Below are 18,965 nucleotides of genomic sequence, written 5' to 3' on the forward strand. Positions count from 1 at the left end.
CATTTCTTGTGTGATGCTCTGATTCATTACACCTTTCCTAGATGGAATTTTCTTATTCCAACACGTTCAGTGGTGAAGAAGTGTATTAGAAACTGTCAGGCTCTAAATGAGTTACGTGATGACAGCCAACGCCAAATTAATCACAAACTTTCTTTGATACGGCATCAAATTAAAAAGCCAGTGGAGCTTAGAGGAGTAGCTAGAGGAGTGCAATAAGTCTTGGAGATCACTTTTTTCATACCACTGCAAAATTAGTGAGTTTTAATGTCCATTTATTTGATACGTGATTGTTGTGGAAATACAAGCAGAATGGTAATTACCACAGGAGAAAGGGTTATGTGTGCATTTATATAAATAAGATTTTCTGAAACACTGGTTAGAGATTAAGGGGAAATACAGTCTGGTGATAGCTCTGCTTTTCTGTGAGGTCTGATATATCTTTTCAGCTGGCTGAAGGACTTTATGTCAGATATTTGCTTGGACTGTGCCTCTTTTCCAGCCTCGAAAGACGGCTTGAGCAGTTGGCAGAGAAAAGATGCCCATCAAGGTTGCACTGGGAATAATTGTGACTGACCCAAGGACAAAACTCACTGCAGTGGGAGGCTGAAGGTTCTTCTGGAGTTTGATTATGAGTAAAAATGCTCAGTGACAGCTTTGCTACTCAGTGTTTTTTCATTGGAAGATTTTTCACTGCCTGCACAAAATATCAACTCCAACTGTGCTGTCTGTGGGCAGCTTATTTTGGCTGCAATCTAATGACATCTGAGCCTGTGATAACGTTGGGTGGTAATATCTTTTGTGATTATTAGACCCAAGAAGATTATCCCCAAACACCTATTTTGAACTGCTGTCTGTTGCTGGGTCTTGCATTAACCTGTCCTGAAAGTCCTCCTGTCTCTGGGCTGGGCAAACTTTAGAGCAACTCAGCCCTACTGATTCTGAATGAACATATCTGCAGTGGAAGCTGCTGCTCAAAATGAGTAGGATTGTGTTCCTTCTCAGATGATCACCTTCTATGTGATTCTTTCCAGAAGAACAGAGCTACAAGTGGATTCCTATTTCCAGTTCATGTTTACCTGAATTTTGATTCAAGGCTAACTATGCTTTTATTTGACTTCTAAAATAAAGCTTTTGTTGAGCAATGTACAGGACAGGAATCCTAATTCAGATCTGGCACAAAAGTTTTGGGTAGAGTGAAGTGTACACGCCTATATGCAGTAATATTTTATATATGTGTGTGTATATATATATATACACAGAGAGAGAGAGAGAGAGATACTTAGGCTCTTCTGTAATATTTTTGAGATTTTTTTTTTCCCTTTATCTTCAAGTCCCACTCCCCTCCTAGGAAAGAAGTCAATATTCAGCATATTAACCTAAAAGATTACTTTGCTCTCTTAGATCTGGATGTAAGTTTAGGTTTGGAAGAGTCCTATGGAAATCATCTAGTCCAACGTCCCACTCAAAACAGGTCTCCTTCAAAACTGGACCCATTTTTAAGTTAGATCAGATGTCTCAGAACCTTGTATAACTGAGTTTTCAGTTTCTCCAAAGATGGATACTTCACAGATCCTCTGGGCATCTGTTCCAGTTTGGTCAGTACCATGGCGATTTTTTTTTCCCACTCTGTTAGGGAATTCCAGAGCAGAAATTAATTTTTTGCAGCATTTGGTCAGGCTGATCATTCAGGGATGTCATTTATTTGACCTAGGGGATATCTGTTCACTGTAAATGTTTGCCACTACATTCAGTGTCTTAACAACAGATTAGTTACAATATTTAATTAAAAGTGACAACTTCAGTCCACCACCAACAATACAGAGGATTATAGAAGGCTGCTGATTGCTCCAATATGGTGGAAAAGTTATTTATGTCTCATTTTGTTACTGGTGATTGCGAAAATGTGTGCCTCCTTCCTGGAAAAAAAAGTAACAGATAGTCTGTGTCTGCTAAGGATTGTTGTGCTGCTGGAGATCGATCATAAGATCAAAATGCTGTTCCACTTCTTATGTGCTCCTTACTTACTCCATAGCATTTTCTGAAGGCTCTGGACTCCTGGGTCTGATCCTAACAGAAAAACATTGCCTTCTTCCAGCTAAACTGGAAGATTTCAGTTGGCCCACCATGCTGTGCTTCCCATTTCAAAAGGATGTGTTGTACTGAAAGGCTTTTGTGTTCCACCCCAAAGGGGACTGCACTTCAGCTTTGAGGCACAGCCTGTGTCCTGCTCCCTCTCCCTTGCAAGGGAGGTTCAGCTCTGGGATGTCTGTGGGCAACAGCACTGAGGTGTTGCAGCAGCCCTCTCATTAGAGAGTAGAAATGAGCTGAGACACAGGCTTCTTGTTTATCACAGCATGAAAAGGGTCCTGGTTTATTCTTCTTTACAGCTCAGCCATCCTGACTCCAACCAGCCACTGACTCTGGCTGCAGCAAGCTCCTACTGTAGGTTTTCCTTTCCTGCTAAACCATGACTGCAGGTATCAGTTTGTAGACTCTGACTGCATGCTTTTACCTGGCTAGACTATGTCTGCAGGTTTTAACAACAGCCTCTAACTACAGACTCAGACTGACCTCACAGCAGTGATTCTCTCTCCCCAGGAGCCTTTTTCTTTACAAATCTCTCGTTCCCAATTCCTCCTCCACGATCCTCCACAACTAACCCTCTCACTTTTATCACACTTATCTTTATTGGATATAGCTGTGACTCATCAGGGGCGAGATTGTATTGGGTAATTAACACAGCTGTTACTAATCAGGGGTAAGCTCACCTGTATTCTCCTACACTGAGGGAGAGTCTATTCCTCTGCCACCCAGCTCCTCATTGTGTACAAGGGTTTTAAGTTAACACCTGCACCTTGTGTTCCACTAGGAACTGGAGTTGATCCTTGCCCAACAGGCTCCTAACACCGAATTCTGGAGCTATATCTTGCACAAACTTGTTTGTAGATGCACACAAAATGCAGTCTCATGGAGTAGAAGTTGCAGTAAATCTCATTTTGGGGACAGGGAAAACAGTATTTAAAATCTTCTTAGATTTAACACCTTTTCCTCTCTCAGAGAGGGACAAGACCTCAGAACTGAGGGTCAGAGTGGCAAAAATTTTTCTGTTTTTTTTTTTTTTTTTTTTTGGTTGTTGTTGGTGGGTGGTTTGTGTTTTTTGTTGTTGTTGTTGTTTTTGTTTTTTGGTTTGTTTTTTTCCCCCTTATATTTTTGTTGGGTGAAATGCAGCAGCAGAAGATACAGACGATTGTTTCACACATGACATTGCCAATTCCAGACCTTTCTTGCCTACCCTACCTGCACAAAATTATATCATGACCTGCTATATCTAATTCTGTGTTTGCATTTAAGTGAATGAATTGAGTCACTCTATATCAGCAGAAGTAAAAATAGAAGCTAAAACATAAAATGAGCTATAAAAGGAGGAACTCTTTGAGATAAAGGGAAACAGTGGTGTGGCTGAGGTGGAAGATTCATGGGATTTTGTGAAGTCAGAGGCTGAGAGCAGGAGTGAGGGTAGTGAGAGCAACTCCATCAAATAGTGGCAGAATCAAATAACTGCATCAAAAAACCCCATTGTGATCTGGAGGAGAGCCAATGCTCTAACCTGGTCTTTTCCTTTTAAAAGACAGATGATTTCTTTTCTTTAGACAAACAGGACTAAGCAAATCTCATATATCTGCTTTTGTTGAGTACTGCATTGAAAGTCACTGCTAAAGTGAGAACAGGTAGAGATTAAAAAAGGTAAAGTGAGCTAGAAACCGCCTGGCTGGGAGACAATCATGGAGTTTCTAGGAAAGAGAGTAACAAGTTAGAGTGTAGGCAGTGATGAAGTCCCTCAGGGTCTAGTTTTAGGTGTAATCTCCCCTGTGACTTTCTTCTCTATGGATTGGGATCAATGGCTCCGAAACCCAGGGATATTTTTCCAACTAACTTGGTCAATTTAAAAGGCCTGTTTTGGTAGGTATGGATCAATATCAGGACTATAAACTGTAAACTCCTCCTCTGGGAACTGATGGGGTCTTATTCAGCATATGTTTGTACATCACAGTCCTGTGGAGCTGGGGAAAATGCAAAGGTTGTTACTGGACAAGGTAGAGAAGGGAAGAATTCTTGAGACTGGACAGGGCTTTTGGTTACTGCTCATCTAGAAAAGTTTGATCAGACCTCCTTAGCTCAGGAAATATGGATTCAGCCTTGAGGAGGTCTTAGTGGGTTCAGGAGCCAGAGAGAGGCAATTAAAATCCTGGGTTTGGTTAATCTTGCATCATGCAGGTGGAAAGGGGAGATAATGTTGCTCTCTGTTAATAGATCAGGAGAACAGCAGGAGGGAGATTGGGGAAGCACTCAAGCTGAAGAACAAAGGCAGCAATAGGAAATTATTATCAGCTGTTTAAGACATACATTCAAGACATCAGAAGAAGACTTGAAGCTGTCAGAGATATGAAGCACTGGGACAAGAAGTGAAGTAGTACTAATGGAGACAAGCAGTGATGGATAGTCCTGAGTCCTCTTAGAGCAAAGGTTTGTACTCTATGACCCTCTGGTCTCAAAGCATTTAAATAAGAAATCTCCAGTTGTAGCATTAAGGAGGGGCTGCTACAGTGAAATAGGCTTGCATGAGCAAGAATATATAGGCAGCTTTACTACTGATAAAATTTTGTCAGTGAAGTGAAGCAACATCTGTTTAACATGTGAATTCAGAATATAACACTGAATATGTTGCTGAATGCATTAGAAATCAACAGGGAATTTTGAAAGAAAGCAAGGAATCTGCTTAGAATATTTGTTAAAATATCCAGTCAGATATTTTAAACAAATGCTTAATAATGATTTAAACAAACTCCTAAGAACATTTTTGTGGGTACTATGTTTTGGTTGGGTTTTTTAAAGAGAAATAAAGACAAAAGAGGGTTTAACTCATTTGCCCTAAAATACTCAGTAACACCCTGCTCCCCCCCTTATTGTTTATAATACCTCTTATTATGCTGAATTGTCATTTTCATTCCATCAGCATTTAAAAAAGGGACATGACCATGCAGGAAAACACAATGATAATATTTTTGCATCCTGCAGATGCGACCTTTGTGTATTTTTAGGAGCCATAGTATTGCATGAAAGCTACAAATGAATGTTACTTAAAATGAATCATACTTCTTGAGGTTTTAAGACTTCACATTTGAATTATTTGTATTTTAGACTAGACCTGCTGGACATGGGAATTGGTTGCAGAAATCTGGATGATCCTTAGAATTAAGAATGAGCTGGGTTCTAGTTCTGAACATTACCAGAGGGAATAATACTCCTCAGCTGCTTTCAGGGAACTCTGCCATGGAAGTAAAGAAAGGCCTGAAGTGATTTCCACAGGATGCTAAGAAAAATAAACCCGGGGGAAGTGCAGTTCCAACCAGCACATGGCATCACACATCCCACACTGGATGGTGTTAATGGGGTAAGGGAGGAACATGAAAGCCCTGACTTTAACTCCTAAGTAGTTGCACAGGTTGTGTGTGTGAACAACAACAGAAACTGCATTATGGGTTGTACCACAGACTGACCTCAGCCTCCAACTGTCTTCCCTGTCTCCAAAACCTCCATATGAAAATGACCAAAATTCCAAAACATCTATGACCTGTGTGTTTTTCTGTGACTCTATAAAGGGTGTTTGGGCATTTTACGATGAAGGCACTGGTTGTAAAACTAGTCTCCTACAATTACAGACTGCAGTGGCTGTGTTTAGCTGTCAGTGTGTCTCCAGTTCCCGTGGTTTGCAGCACAGGGTTCACATTCCAGAGATGCTAGTGACTCTTTAGTTAATTACAATATCCCTAGGACTATTTATATTTGCCCACTAAAGCAAGTGGTAACATGAGAAAACTGGAGTGTCCAGGCTGCTGGCCCAGCAGAACGAACGCATTCGACCGATGTCCTCCTGGGGAAAAAAGTGTGTGTGACAGGCATTGTGCCCTCCCTTTGCACTAGGCAGTCTCCTTGGGAAAGCCCCAAGAGGCCAGTGAATAGTCCATGGATAGCTGCAGAGATTTGTGAGGGATCACTGCCTTGGGACAGTAGATGCACAGACACAGCAGACACCAGCAGAGACTGCTCTCTGTGCAGTGCTGGTGGAGCTGGCTGTTCGTGCAGACACCGCCACTCTCCTCTCCATCCTCGGGGTTATGCACGCACAGGCAGGACTGGAAGCAGCTGTGACATTTGTGAGAGATGGGGCAGAAGGATGAAGCTTTGCTGTGCCACGGCGCAGTCACTTTGTCTTGTGTTTTTCAGCGGCCCATCACTACGCAGTGCTAATAGGATAGGGCTCAGGGCTTCATTTCCTCCTCCCCCCACATTTTCTCTAGGAAGTCCCCCAGAAAATGTGAAACTGGTCTGAGCTGAATTTGCAACTGAGTTCCTGACATACAGACATCTGGCAGTAGCAGCTGTAACTTCTGAGAGGCAAGCAGGGAAAGAAACAGCTGACCTGTAACTGTAGTCACAGGAGTTATGTGAGTTTCTTGTGAGCTGGAGAAATGTGCTGTGAGGTGGATTTGTGCTCTGGGCTGGTAGATGAGATACCTGCAGTGCAGGTGACCTTACTGAGGTTCTGTTGGCTCATTTTTGAGGAGTCTATGTATAAGTCCTAAGAAGAGCAGCTGAGGGAACTGGGGGTGTTTAACCTGGAGAAAAGGAGGCTCAGGAGGGACTTCATTGCTCTCTACAGCTCCCTGAGAGGAGGGTGTGGTGAGCTGGGGCTCAGTCTCTCATGCCAGGTAACAAGTGACCAGAGGGCCAGGGGTTGTGCCAGGGGAAGTTTTGTTTTAGATATTAGGAAAAATATCTTCACTGATAGGATGATGAAGTATTGGAACAGGCTGACCAGAGAACTGGTGGAATCACCATGCCTGGAAGGATTCTAAAGACATGTAGTGGTGACACCTGTGGACATGGCTTGGTGATGAACCTGGCTGTGTTAGGTTAAGGGTTGGACTTAATCTTAGAGATCTTTTTAACCTTAAAATTCTGTGATTCTACCATTCTCCTGTGCAATAGTTAATCTCAACCCTGTAGCCTAGACCACTGCATTTAAAAGGTCTTTGAAGTTTTCTGAGGTTGACAAATGGTTCACTTGTGTTCAAAGGCATTTTAATATCCAATAACTCTAAAAAACCACAACAAGTCAAGCAGGCCAATAATTACCAATAAATCGTCTGTGACTTCTGACCATAGCCACTTCAGTCCTATGGGCTGGCTCTAATTTGTGCATGCCCAGTGTCCAGACCTACCAGGCATCCAACACAGGGACCTTGGTTTCTTCAGGGCTTGTGTACCAAGGAATTTCCCTTCTACAGAAAACTAAAAAGTTGGTGAGTGAAAATGTACAGCCACCCAACAGGGAGTAGGGAGTCACCAAAGTGTGACATCAAGATTAGGAGTCTGGAAATACTAGAGCATCCTGTAAAGTATGCACAACCAGGCTGACACCAACAGATCTGGGGTGAGTTCTCAGAACTAGAAAAAAATGTGTTAAATTAATCTCTTTTTCCTACTATGGTTAGAGATGCAGCTGTTACACAAGGCCCCGGATCTCAGTGGATTGCTGACACAGTGAATGACCTGACAACATCATGTCTGTGCTGGAGCAGGTAGCCAGGCTGAGCTTCTCAAAAATGTCAGGAAATATGGAAAAGGAAAGCTGAATTTACTTTAAAATGTGCTTCTGCGGGAAGTAAACTGGTAACAGCAGAGCAGTCCCTGTGAAAGCCTTTCTCTGGTCTGAGTCCCAGCAGCAACAAATTCTGACATCTGCATTCACGAAGAAGGTTTAACAAGGCTTAATCATGCACATGAAAGTGCCTGGTAGTATTTGCTTTCTCCCAGAAGTTAAACAATCCAAGTAGTTTTCGTATTCCAGTGCATTTGAGATTGATGAAAAGGAAATAAATTCAGTTTTGACTGTTGGTAGCCCAAGAAGCAACCAATCCTTTGGCTATAAAAAGACTAATAAGTTGTCTAACTGTGATATACTTTTAGATATTTCTCAGTCCAAATATTTTAGATTTATTCTCCTTCAGAAACCATCCCATGGATTTTTCATCAGTGCAAGCTTTCTGGTTATCATGGACGCATGAGGGGAAGAAGGCATATATAGAATCTTAACAAAATACTCCTAATTCTTGGGAGTTAAATTAGTCTGTCTCATGAGAATTCTCTCTGATTACTGCTGTGGCCAGGTTTTGGGGTACTGGTAGGTCTAATCTGTTTTGTACTGGTCACCTGGCATAAGCAACCATGACAGTCTCCTAAAGAATAGTCCCTACCTGCTTTAATGTTAGGCCTTGTTCATCACACCTAAAATTAATGGGAATATTTTTTTTTTCCCATGATCAGCCTATTGGTCGAGTTTTCATATAGCCCAGACAGCATTACAAGGAGAATCTAGCAGGTCATATGTTGGGGGTTAAGTTTAGTTTTGTTTTTTTTTTTTTTTTTTTTCTTTCCCTATAGAATTTTTCCCCCCATAAGTTGCTAAGAGACTAAATACTGATGCTTAAAGGGTACTTGACCCACACAAAAGAAGTGGTGAGGGCAGTAGATCACTTAGTTTTGGGGGGAGAAAAATGCTCGGGGGCTCGGGGAGCTGAGGGTGCCTTCTTCCTGCTCTCGGCATCAGAGAGGATTGTTGGGTGACTGCTAGCTGCGTGGAGGGTCCACTGTTGATGGAGGGTCCGGTCCTGGGAATTCTATCACCTGCTGGAGCGCCCAGGAATTCAGAGCTCCTCACCTGCCCTGCTGGAGCTGGGTCAGCCCTACCCAGCCATCGTGGCTTCTTCAGCACTGCTCACTTTGCCTGCTAGGACACCCCCCTGCCTGCCGGGACACCCCACCGTTTCCAGCCATCAGCACCGAGTTTCCACTGTTTCGCCTTGGTGCTCTCGGGGTCCCAAGAGATCAGACTGCCCGGGTCTTGTGAGACAAAGCCCCTTGGGGTTCTTAGTTCTGTTTATTATTATTGTTATTGCTGTAGTTGTTGCTGTTTGTTTGTCCTGTTATATTTACTAGTAAAGGACTCTTATTCATTTCCCCATAGCTCTGACTGAAAAGCCTTTTTCATCTTCTAAATTATAATAACTTGGAGGGAAAGGATTGGAATTCCCCACTCCTAGAGAGGCCCCGCCTCTCCCTAGCAGATACCTGTCTTTTCAAACTGAGACATCATAGTAAGATGTTTTTCCTTAAATATATTTTCTTACCTTAAAAGTAATTCTACCTGCTTGTGCTGAGGTCCTCCCTTCCCTACTGCTATCCCAAGGCATAACTTTCCAGATGTGCCATTTTGTGGTTTTCTGGAGGAACACAGAGCACCTTGACACCTGAGGAACTCAAAAGAGGCCTTCAAAATAGAGGAACTAATTAAAACCAGACCCTAATACAACTAGTCTCAGGTAAATTCAGCTGGCGCAAGCCTATCTGGCACACAAAGGACATCAAAGGAGTAATGAACTCCTGTTTAATCTTGTAAATCACTGGAGCAGGAAGGAGCTGAAAGAGGGCATGTGGCACCAAGCCGAGTGTCCATTACAGAGAAAATGGAGATGACTTCAACACAAGAAAAGCTTTCAGTAATGAGGCAAAGAGTTCAGTGTCAAAACCAGCTTTCAGTATTGTTCTATATGCCACTTGCAACTGTTTGAAAACTGAAGAGGCAAAATAGTAAGAGAGAAGCAGGAGACATGTAGATAAACAGAACAATGCATTACATAAAGTGGTGTGTTATTAACATGGGATCAGGTGTTGAAAGGTGCTGCCTCAGAGGCAGCTGCTGTATACATGAATTTATTTCCTGTTTTTACAGCAGGCTGGGGGTTAGATTACAACAGCCTTTACACAAGGTGGGGTGGCTAGAACTGTGTATTTGGTTACTTGCTTCTGTTTTTCACTTCTCTCTCATTCTGTATCTTTGGCATAATTTTCATACTGGTTTATATTAATTTCATCTTTCCTGAAGTGTTATTTTTTCTTTCCTGTGTAAAGATACCAAGTGCTGTATTTTTCCCCTCTGTTTTGGCTTAAACTTTATACTGATGTTTCTGAAAGAGTGGCCCCACATTTCAGTCCGGTGATTGCCTGCTCACCTGCCTCACTGCCTCTGGAAGATTGCTCCTTTTTGACATATAACTCCATTGTACAGTTTCTGCTCCTCATAACCCCAAATGTGGATTGGTGCTCGAGCTGAGATCAAACTCCTTTTCATGGTCTACATGGGACTCTTGTGGCTCGTTCCTTTCCTGGCCAAGGAGAAGCAGAAATTGTGTCTTCCAGTGCCGTGATGGAGAGTAAGCAAAGCAGGATCAGTAAACCCACAGCCTGAGTGGTGGCATCATGTACCAGGGGTAAATCTGATATGTAAATTTTATAAAATTGAGACCATCTAAAATGTGCTCTAAGCCACCTTATTGAATATGACATAGAAGGTACTAGGCTTGCTCTTTTCATGCTGGTGTATGACCTGTTCCATCTGCTTTAGCAAAACCTCATCATTAGCTTAAGCTCTTAGATGCTTTCCCTCCTGGAATCTGGGGATCTGGTGAGAAGAAAGTTGGGTCAGCATGAAGTGTTGCTTGAATCCCAGCTGGAACATCAATGGGAAAAAAGGTTAATAGCAAGAACCTCTTTAAAGCACTCTTGAGGCCCCTAATCTATAGACTCTGGACAGTTTTATAGTTCCAAAATTCCCTTGCATGCTTCTTGTAAAATTTAGCTAACTAATTTTTTAAATGACCTCTTCAACCATTTAGTCATCACTGCAGTACTTCATGCAGGGCTTGTGGGCAGCCAATAAATCTCTGGTTGTTCCTCCAGAGGTGCAGTCCTTAATGTTTTGGAGGTAAGTCGGGGAAACACTGCTAACTGATGATGCTGAATCAAACTGCAGGTAGAGCTGAATGTGGCAAGAATTACCCATGCAAAAATTAGTTGCTCCTTTTTCCCTCTTTGCTAGGAAGATAGAATACAGTGAAAAAAAACAGTGCAAGAAGACAGAACTCTTATTCTTTGTGAGTCTTTGGAAATGATTTCTTCTGACAGCCACAGATAGCTGGAAAATTTTTTTTACAAACCTTTGCAATGGCACTGGTCTAAACAGTGTGAGCTGCAAGACTGATGCACTGCTCTTGTGCAATGCATTTGACACTGTGCTGCGTTACATGCTTGTCTCTAAATTGAAGAGCCAGGGATTGGACAGATGGACACTTGTATGAGGAACTGGATGGGTTGGCATTCAAACCGTCATGGTCAATGGTTCGATGTCCAAGTGGAAACCAGTAGTGAGTGGTGTTCCTTGGGGTTGGTATTGGGACTGATGCTATTTGACATTTTTTTAGTGACATGGGCAGTTAGATTGAGGCACCTTCAGCTTTGTCTGCCAAGCACACCAAGCTGTGAGTGCAGTCACACACTGGAAGGAAGGGATGGCATCCAGAGGGACCTGGGGAGCCTGGAGAGGTGGAACTGAACTTTGTGAAGTTCAGCAAGGCCATGTACAAAGTCCTACACATGAATCAGAGCAATCTCAAGACCAAATCCAGGCAGAGAATGTATTGATTGCAGCCCTTGAGAAGAAGGACATTGGGGTGCTGGTGGGTGAGAAGCTCAACACGTCTCGGCCATGAGCACTTGCAGCCCAAAAAGCCACTTGTGTCCCGGCCTGCATCCAAAGCTCTGTGGGCATCAGGTTGAGGGAGGGGATTCTGCTCCTTGATTTTGTCATTGTGAGACCCCCTCTGGAGTGCTGCATCCAGCTCTGGGGTACCCAGAATAAGAAGGAAGTGGAACTATTGGAGAAAGTCCAGAGGAGGCCACAAAGATGCTCAGAGGGCTGGAACACCTCTGCTCTGAAGACAGGCTGAGAGATCTGGGGATGCTCAGCCAGGAGAAGGGAGGGGGCAGGGACACCTTCTTGCAACCTTCACCACTTAAAGGGGGTTGAGAAGAAAGCTGGAGAGAGACATTTTAAAAATGCATGTGGTGAACAGAAAGAGGGAAATGGCTTCACAGAGGAAGAAAGTAGGCTTAGATTAGATGTGGTTGAAGATCCTTTGAGATGGACACTTCAGTGAGATCTTAAAAATATGCCTAAAATCTGGTACTCGCTCCGCTCTTGATGGGGCTTCTTTTCCCGTGGAGGAAGAAATGTCAGGAACAGTGGAAATACTGTAGCAGATAATGGCTACTATAACAACAATGGCAACACATGCTGAATGAAGTAAGAGGTTCCTCCTTTGGGATTTGGACACTTATACTCCAGCCCTGAATTGAGACACATCTTGGCTGTCCAGAAATAGCTGCTTTTAGCATAGAGCACTGTGAAAGGCAAGGATGACAAATGTTTAGATACAGGAGAAAAAAAAAAAAAACAAAAAAACCCCACCTTATCTACACTCTGTCTTGACATAACTGATTGCTAGACCTATCTCATTTAATACACCGTGTAACCTTATTTTATGTCATGACAGTATATTTTTTCCTCTTTATTTTTAGGGTATATATTAGCACAGAAGCGAACTAATGCAACAAAAACTAGGGCTCCTTACATTGGCAATAGCCTTGCAGACCATACTGGAGGAGTTAAAAGGGACACTGAGGGCATACAGGCTCTTCCTTGTGGGAAATCTGTGAAAACAACTTTCAAGAGTGCAGAGATGTTAGACAAGTTCATGTATTTGCCGAAAGACTCCCAGGTGTTACTGCTTTTCATAGGAATTCATCCACTGCTCTGGTGCACAATACAGTTCAGTGCCATTGATCATCCTCCAGTAAAAGTAGCATGAGCTATTTTATCACAGGCTGTACAGATTGCTGTTTCCAGAGGTGCCAGTGAACCAGCAGGTGATGAAACTTCCCTGATCATGGCTATTGGTGATAGTACATCAATGCTTTTACAAGGTTGATAATTCAGCTGGGAGTTTGAGCAAGACATGAGGGAGAAGCATTTCCTGCAAAAGTTGTTTTGCTTGATATTAGTGCTTGTGGCTGGCAATCCACTGTAATAAATATATCCCAGACACTACATTTGAGGCTGTGATGTCCAGTGCCTTTCCTGACCCCTTTCTCAACCACTTCCCACATTCCTCTCCAGGTTGTTGTCTCATCAAAAACTCTCACAATTAGAAATAGCCTAGTTGTTCCCCCTGTGAGCATTATCTTGGATTCTTGGGAACACAAAGCAAGAGACTTTTTCAGAAAACTGTGTTGGGCAAAATAAGAAGTCATTGACTCTGTTCTGCCTTTTCAAATGTGCTCACTGCTGTGGGTTTTTTGGCTATTAAAACTTAGATGTTTTGCTCTCTTTTTCTGGTGGTTTTTTTTGTTTTTTTTTTTTTTTTTTTTTTTTTTTTTTTTGTTTGTTTGTTTGTTTGTTTGTTTTTTCACCCTGAAGACAGAAGAGCCAGGAAAATCTCAACCTGCACAACAGCTTCCACCATGCCACCCATATCAGATCCTTAATGGAGTCAGGCAGAAATACAGCGCATTTTCAGGGCAACCAGCCAAGGCCCCTTTAGTATGGTCTTCAGATAACAGTCTTGAAACAAACGTTGTAGGATCAGGGGATGAATACAGAGCTGTTGGATCATGCTTTGGCCGTGCTTTAAGGTATTGGATGCACTGTGGACATTGCTCCTGTAAAAGAAAATCTGGCTGCATGTAAAAGTTAGATGATGTATGAATCATCTAGTGCCAAGTTTTGCCATCTTCTCCCCGCAACAGAAAGATTGTGTGTGTTTTCTGATTCTGGAAAACAGACTGCTTCCTGTAAGAGGGTTATAACTCTCAAGTAATCAGACATTCGGCTGATTTGATCAGCAGAGCAGTGCATAAGAAATTACTTTTCAAGCCAAGTATGCTGTCACAAATCTGAGCTTCTCTTTCAGCTCACTGTTTTAATTTTAATATGGACTAGGGTCTGCTGGCTTTTAGAAGATGTAATCATGTTAGAGGGTTTCAGTGGCCCCATATTGTTTTAGAAGCTCTAATGAAGTAAGAAGCTTAAGATCAAAGAGCATCTTATTAAATGCCATGTTTATGGCACTACTGATTAAGCAGTTTATGAGCCAATTGGAAAACCACACCTGCCCTGCTACACGAAAAGCCACCATTTAAATCAAAGCAGCTGAGAACAGGAAAATCCTACCCTTTCACCCTGTGCTTGGGCATGGTGCAAGAGGTAACAGCATCTTTGTCCTTGCTAATTTAGGCAGGTGTGTTCTTTCCCATTCACTTGTAGGGAGGACTGGGAAGTTACATGTGGCATCTCATTTTCCATATGCCACTGACAATATGGTGCCTCCTTGGTGGTGGGAAAACCAAAGAACAGACTATTTCTGCTGTAGCTCCAGTGCAGAAATGCTGTGTGACACATTTAACTGTTTGGGGAAAGATCTCATTGAACAGTTTTTACTGCATTGTTAGAGACCAAACACTGCCAGGTGAAATGTTCTGGTCAGATATTGCAGAAATGATCACAGCATTGCTTATTTTTTACATTAATATTATAATTTGGACTAAAAAAATCAAAATTAGAAGTTTCATGCTGTCTCCCTCACAATCCCAGTTCCATTTCTAAAGTCAAGGGAACATAATCCATGCAAAGGGCTTCCAAGCACACAAAGTAAACAAAATGACAGCAATAATAGTAGTGGTATTAGTACTACTAGTAGTAATACTACTAGTAGTGCTAATAGTGATGATAATAACAATATATTTGCTTTTATTTCATCTGAAACAATCTTAGATGTTCCTTTGATTCACAAATTCATTTGGAGGTTTGCCTAGGTGATTTCTTTGGGTGTTCCATGTGGGTAATCTGCCTTGATTACTTTCTCATCTCAAATAACAATATTTTGGGTTTTTTTGTTCTTCAAAAGAGATTTTGAAAATCATAGCTGGTTAATCAAGCTGAATTTAAAAACCTGCAACCTTTATGCAATTCTGATGGCAAATAAGGCAATGTGAATATAAGTTACGTGGTATTTATTAACATTTTTGTCCTCTTTACCTCTGCTTTGCTCCCTGCACAAAATGGGTAGCATTCCCTGCAAGCAGAATACATCTCAGGCAACTTCAGAACTCCAAAAAATTCCTGTCTGTATGAGCTTCCTTTCTGCTGAAAGGAAGGAGGCACTCCAGGTAGGGGTTCAGCCTGTCTTTAAGATGAGTTGTCTTAACAACTCCTAAATTTCTCTGCTGACTCACAAGAAAACTGAGGAAACCTGCATCCATCATATGTCTCCTCTTCAGACAGCTAAAATTAGGTGAGAGGCATCTCATTCTTGGCAAAGTTCTTAATTTTTTAGTGTATGGCCTGATGATAATTTTTTTGTAATTCTGTTGAAATCTTTCAGCAACCAAAGTGTCCCTTACCTTTAAGGGCTTTGGTTGTAAATGGAGTATCCAAGAATGGAGATTATCTCACCGGTTGGGCAATATTTAAATTTGGCACAGAATAAATCAATAGTGTGATTAAAATTAAAAACCCTTTGCTTTTGAGTGTGGACTCTGACACATCTAAGGACTTAAATTCTCCCTGGGTCTAGATTACGTCTTTCAAAGAGCCATCCTCATTCATCAATTAATTAAAAATAGTGAAAGCAACTTTTAATTTGCCAATCCATAGTCTGAATTAAAAAAAAAAAAATCCTATTGTGATTTACTTTTGTGTTTTATTCAATCCTAAATGTAAATTGGATTATGTTGTGCGAGCATGACTTATTTTCATTACAACAAATTCTGTTTGCAAAATAGTTTTGATAGCCATGTTTATGTTTCATGGTGTTATTTATGCTTTTGAGAGTGCATTTTGATAGAAAATTCAGGAAAAACAAAGAAGAGATTGAATCTGACTCTTGTTTCCACTGTAAAAGCATACCAGTGTGCAGAGCTTCAGAGCTGCTCATGATGTGAACGTTCATTTGAGTTGTCAGAGTTAATGAGAGCAGCTTTGGGTCTGAGCTAATGATGGGAAAACTTGGCAGGAATTTCTTGTCACTGTATCCTGCACTTGTGCATTTTTAGCAAGGGAGCTTTACAAGACCTGTGAAATGAGTAGGATTTCACAGCTTGAGGCCTCTGGTGACTGGACATAAGGACGTCACCTGGGCAGCATTTCAGCCTTCACCACCCACAGCTCCTCTCCTGTGAATGGCCAACAATTTCCTTTCCCAGTCAGAGTGGTCTCTTCCTGCCAGCAGCACTCAATTACTACCCTCAGCTCCTGTGGTTGGTGTGGATGAGGGATATGTACTGCGGGGTGGAATGAGCTGTATGGACAAGTCAGTGTTGTTTGTGACAGCCAGGAGGGAGCTCTCATGGTCTGGTGGGGTCTGTTTACCCTGATTTATAGCTGCAATCATGGCTGATTGCAGTGTGCCAGAGGGATGTATCACTGGAGTTGCTGCAGAGGTGATTATGAGGTGCAGCCATGAGGCCCTGGAGCACTTTAACTGCTTTATTTGCCCTCCCGAATGCCCAGTAACAGCTGAAAATAGAGTGGACAAAAAGAAAAAGCCGTTGACAGCCAGGAAAGTTACTATAATGCTAAAGGCCTCAACTTGGCACCAGACAGCCATTTCTGTCTTTGCAAGCAATTAAGATTATATTTCCTTGGAATAAGCAATTTCTTCAGAAAAAGGTCCAGAAAATGATGGAAGCTTTGCATTTTATTTTGTTTGCTATTTTGATTTGCCTAAGTACTGGTTCACAAAGGTTTTTGCATCTATTTGTTCATATAAATGTGTAGAATAATATTATTAGGTAGGTGCCTTTTCCTGTTGAAGCTGTTTTCAAGCTCTGCAGTGCCTTTCACCCTGAAAGGTTCAGGAGGACAACTAAGAAACCCAAGCATCTTCAGGCTTAATTTCATCACATAAAAATGTTTGTTTATCCTAGAAAAGTTTTAAGACCTCACTAACTGAACAAAGTTGAAAGAACTGTCATATTTTAAAAGCAATTTATCCAAATAAGCTGCACTTAATGTCACAAAGTTTGTGTGCTGGAATTACAAAACCAGGAGTTAATATGTGTAATTGTGCATGTGTGAGGGAGAGAAGATGTTAGAATAGCCTGAATAAAATTAAAACACATTTTCTCTGCTCAGTTGCTCACAACCTGCCTTTACAGTGCCTTTGCTTCTAACTCCACAGTGTGTTTGGTTCTGGGAGTGGCTGACGGTTTAGATTTGCACCCTGTGGAGCCAGTGTGGAGCTAAAAGCAGGATGTTTGCATCCACACAGAATGTATTGCACCCCCAAGAACTGGATGCATTCGTGGCATCATTGTACCCCACTGTCCCTCAGAGGGTTTAGCAGCTGGGACTTTGTGTCACAAAACTGTTTGTTCCCTGTGGCTGGGACCATGTTGATGCTGGAGCTGCGTAGACTCACTTGTGGGTTAAGGTTTAAGCTTAAGATTGAGCTAAATCTTTAGCTGAAGACTGAGCTAAAAATACCTTGTTAGGACAAAGTCAGGAGCTTTAGGCAATTGTCTTCCACCAAGGTTAACAGTTCATAATAATGATAAGTTGATTGGACTAAGTTGTATTAAAATGATATGAAAAATGTATGTGGTCAGGTTTCTCGGACGAGTCATTTTGAGTATAGATATGGACCATTGGAGTGGATACACAGTGGAGGTCCATGAATAAGATCAGAGGGCTGGAACACCTCTGCTGTGAAGAAATTTTGAGATAGTTGAGTATGTTCAGCCTGGAGAAGCAAAGGCTTCAGAGTGACTTTCCCATGGCCTTTCAATATATGAAAGGGTCTTGCAAAAAAAAAAGAGACCTTTTATCAAGGTGCATAGTGACACAACAGGGGACAGCAGTTTTAAACTGAAAGAGGGTAGATTTAGATTGGAGAGCTGTGCCCCATTCCTGGAAGTGTTCAATATCAGGCTGGATGGGGACTTAAGAAATCTGATCTAGGGGAAGGTGCCCATGGCAGAGGGGTTGGAACTAGATGATCTTTGAAGGTCCCTTCCCACCCAAAACATTCTCTTATTCTATGAATAAATGATTCAGATCACACCCTCTGCATTTTCTGCATGGGAGTTAATGAATTATGCAGCATTTTCAGTATGTTGTGGCAATGCAAAAATTAGCTACTGATTTCTGGAAAACTCTGTTCAAGCCTGTGACAGCTTGAATTTAAGCTTGGTTTTGAGGTTTTGGGTTGAGAGGATTAGATAATATCAGAATTTTGTTCTGGCTTTTCCCAACAAGAACAAGTGCTGTTTGTAGGCTAAGAAATCCATGTAAATACAATTGAAGGCATGTCCCACTGCCTGATCCTAATTAATGTCTTTTTTTTTTTTTTTTTTTCCCTATAATGGATAGGATTTGACCTGATGAATTCATTCAGCGTGAAGCAGATTTTTGGAATGAAAGAAGATGGGATTCAGAGTGCTTATGTACGGCTTGGAAGCTTTCCTGTTGTTCAGAAAACTGAGTGAGTACTCTGGGTTTTCACCTTATTTGCATCTGAACCTCTGTGTTACATTGTTTGGTTCCTCTAGGTTAACTTTGTAGTAATTAATCTCTGGTACCTACAAGTATATTTCTGCTTTGAGCAGCTGTTTCAGTTTAGCTGGCATAGAATATGCACAATGTGGTCAGGAGTCTCAGCAGTAAGTACAGCTTCCATCCTGGCAGAATATGAGTTGTGTTTGTTATATCTCAGAGGTTCTGAGGAGCAGTATCAAGACATTCACAAAAGAACTTAGGGCTACATGAATAGTTTCTAAATGGAATATTTGGTAGCACTCCCATTGAGACAGAAATTTCCTAAACACAAGAGACCACTTGCTGGTAGATGCTGTGACCAGTTAGTAAATATGGATTCTGGCCTTGTAGAAGAATGAGCAGTTTTTAATCCTGTGTCAATAAGGATTCAGTCCTTGGAGTCTTTCATGACCCA

General features: G+C 41.7%; 1 protein-coding gene across 1 annotated transcript in view; it reads left to right on the top strand.

The window, feature by feature from the left end:
- The window catches only part of COL22A1 (collagen type XXII alpha 1 chain), a 239,922-nt gene that overhangs the window by 73,662 nt on the left and 147,295 nt on the right, over positions 1-18,965 (top strand). Inside the window, exon 5 of the mRNA XM_040065878.2 lies at positions 18,386-18,497. Coding sequence (XP_039921812.1) covers positions 18,386-18,497 — 112 coding nt within the window. The remainder of the gene's footprint in view (positions 1-18,385; positions 18,498-18,965) is intronic.

Source organism: Hirundo rustica, chromosome 1, assembly GCF_015227805.2.
Source record: "Hirundo rustica isolate bHirRus1 chromosome 1, bHirRus1.pri.v3, whole genome shotgun sequence".
In the NCBI taxonomy this organism is placed as follows: Eukaryota; Metazoa; Chordata; class Aves; order Passeriformes; family Hirundinidae; genus Hirundo; species Hirundo rustica.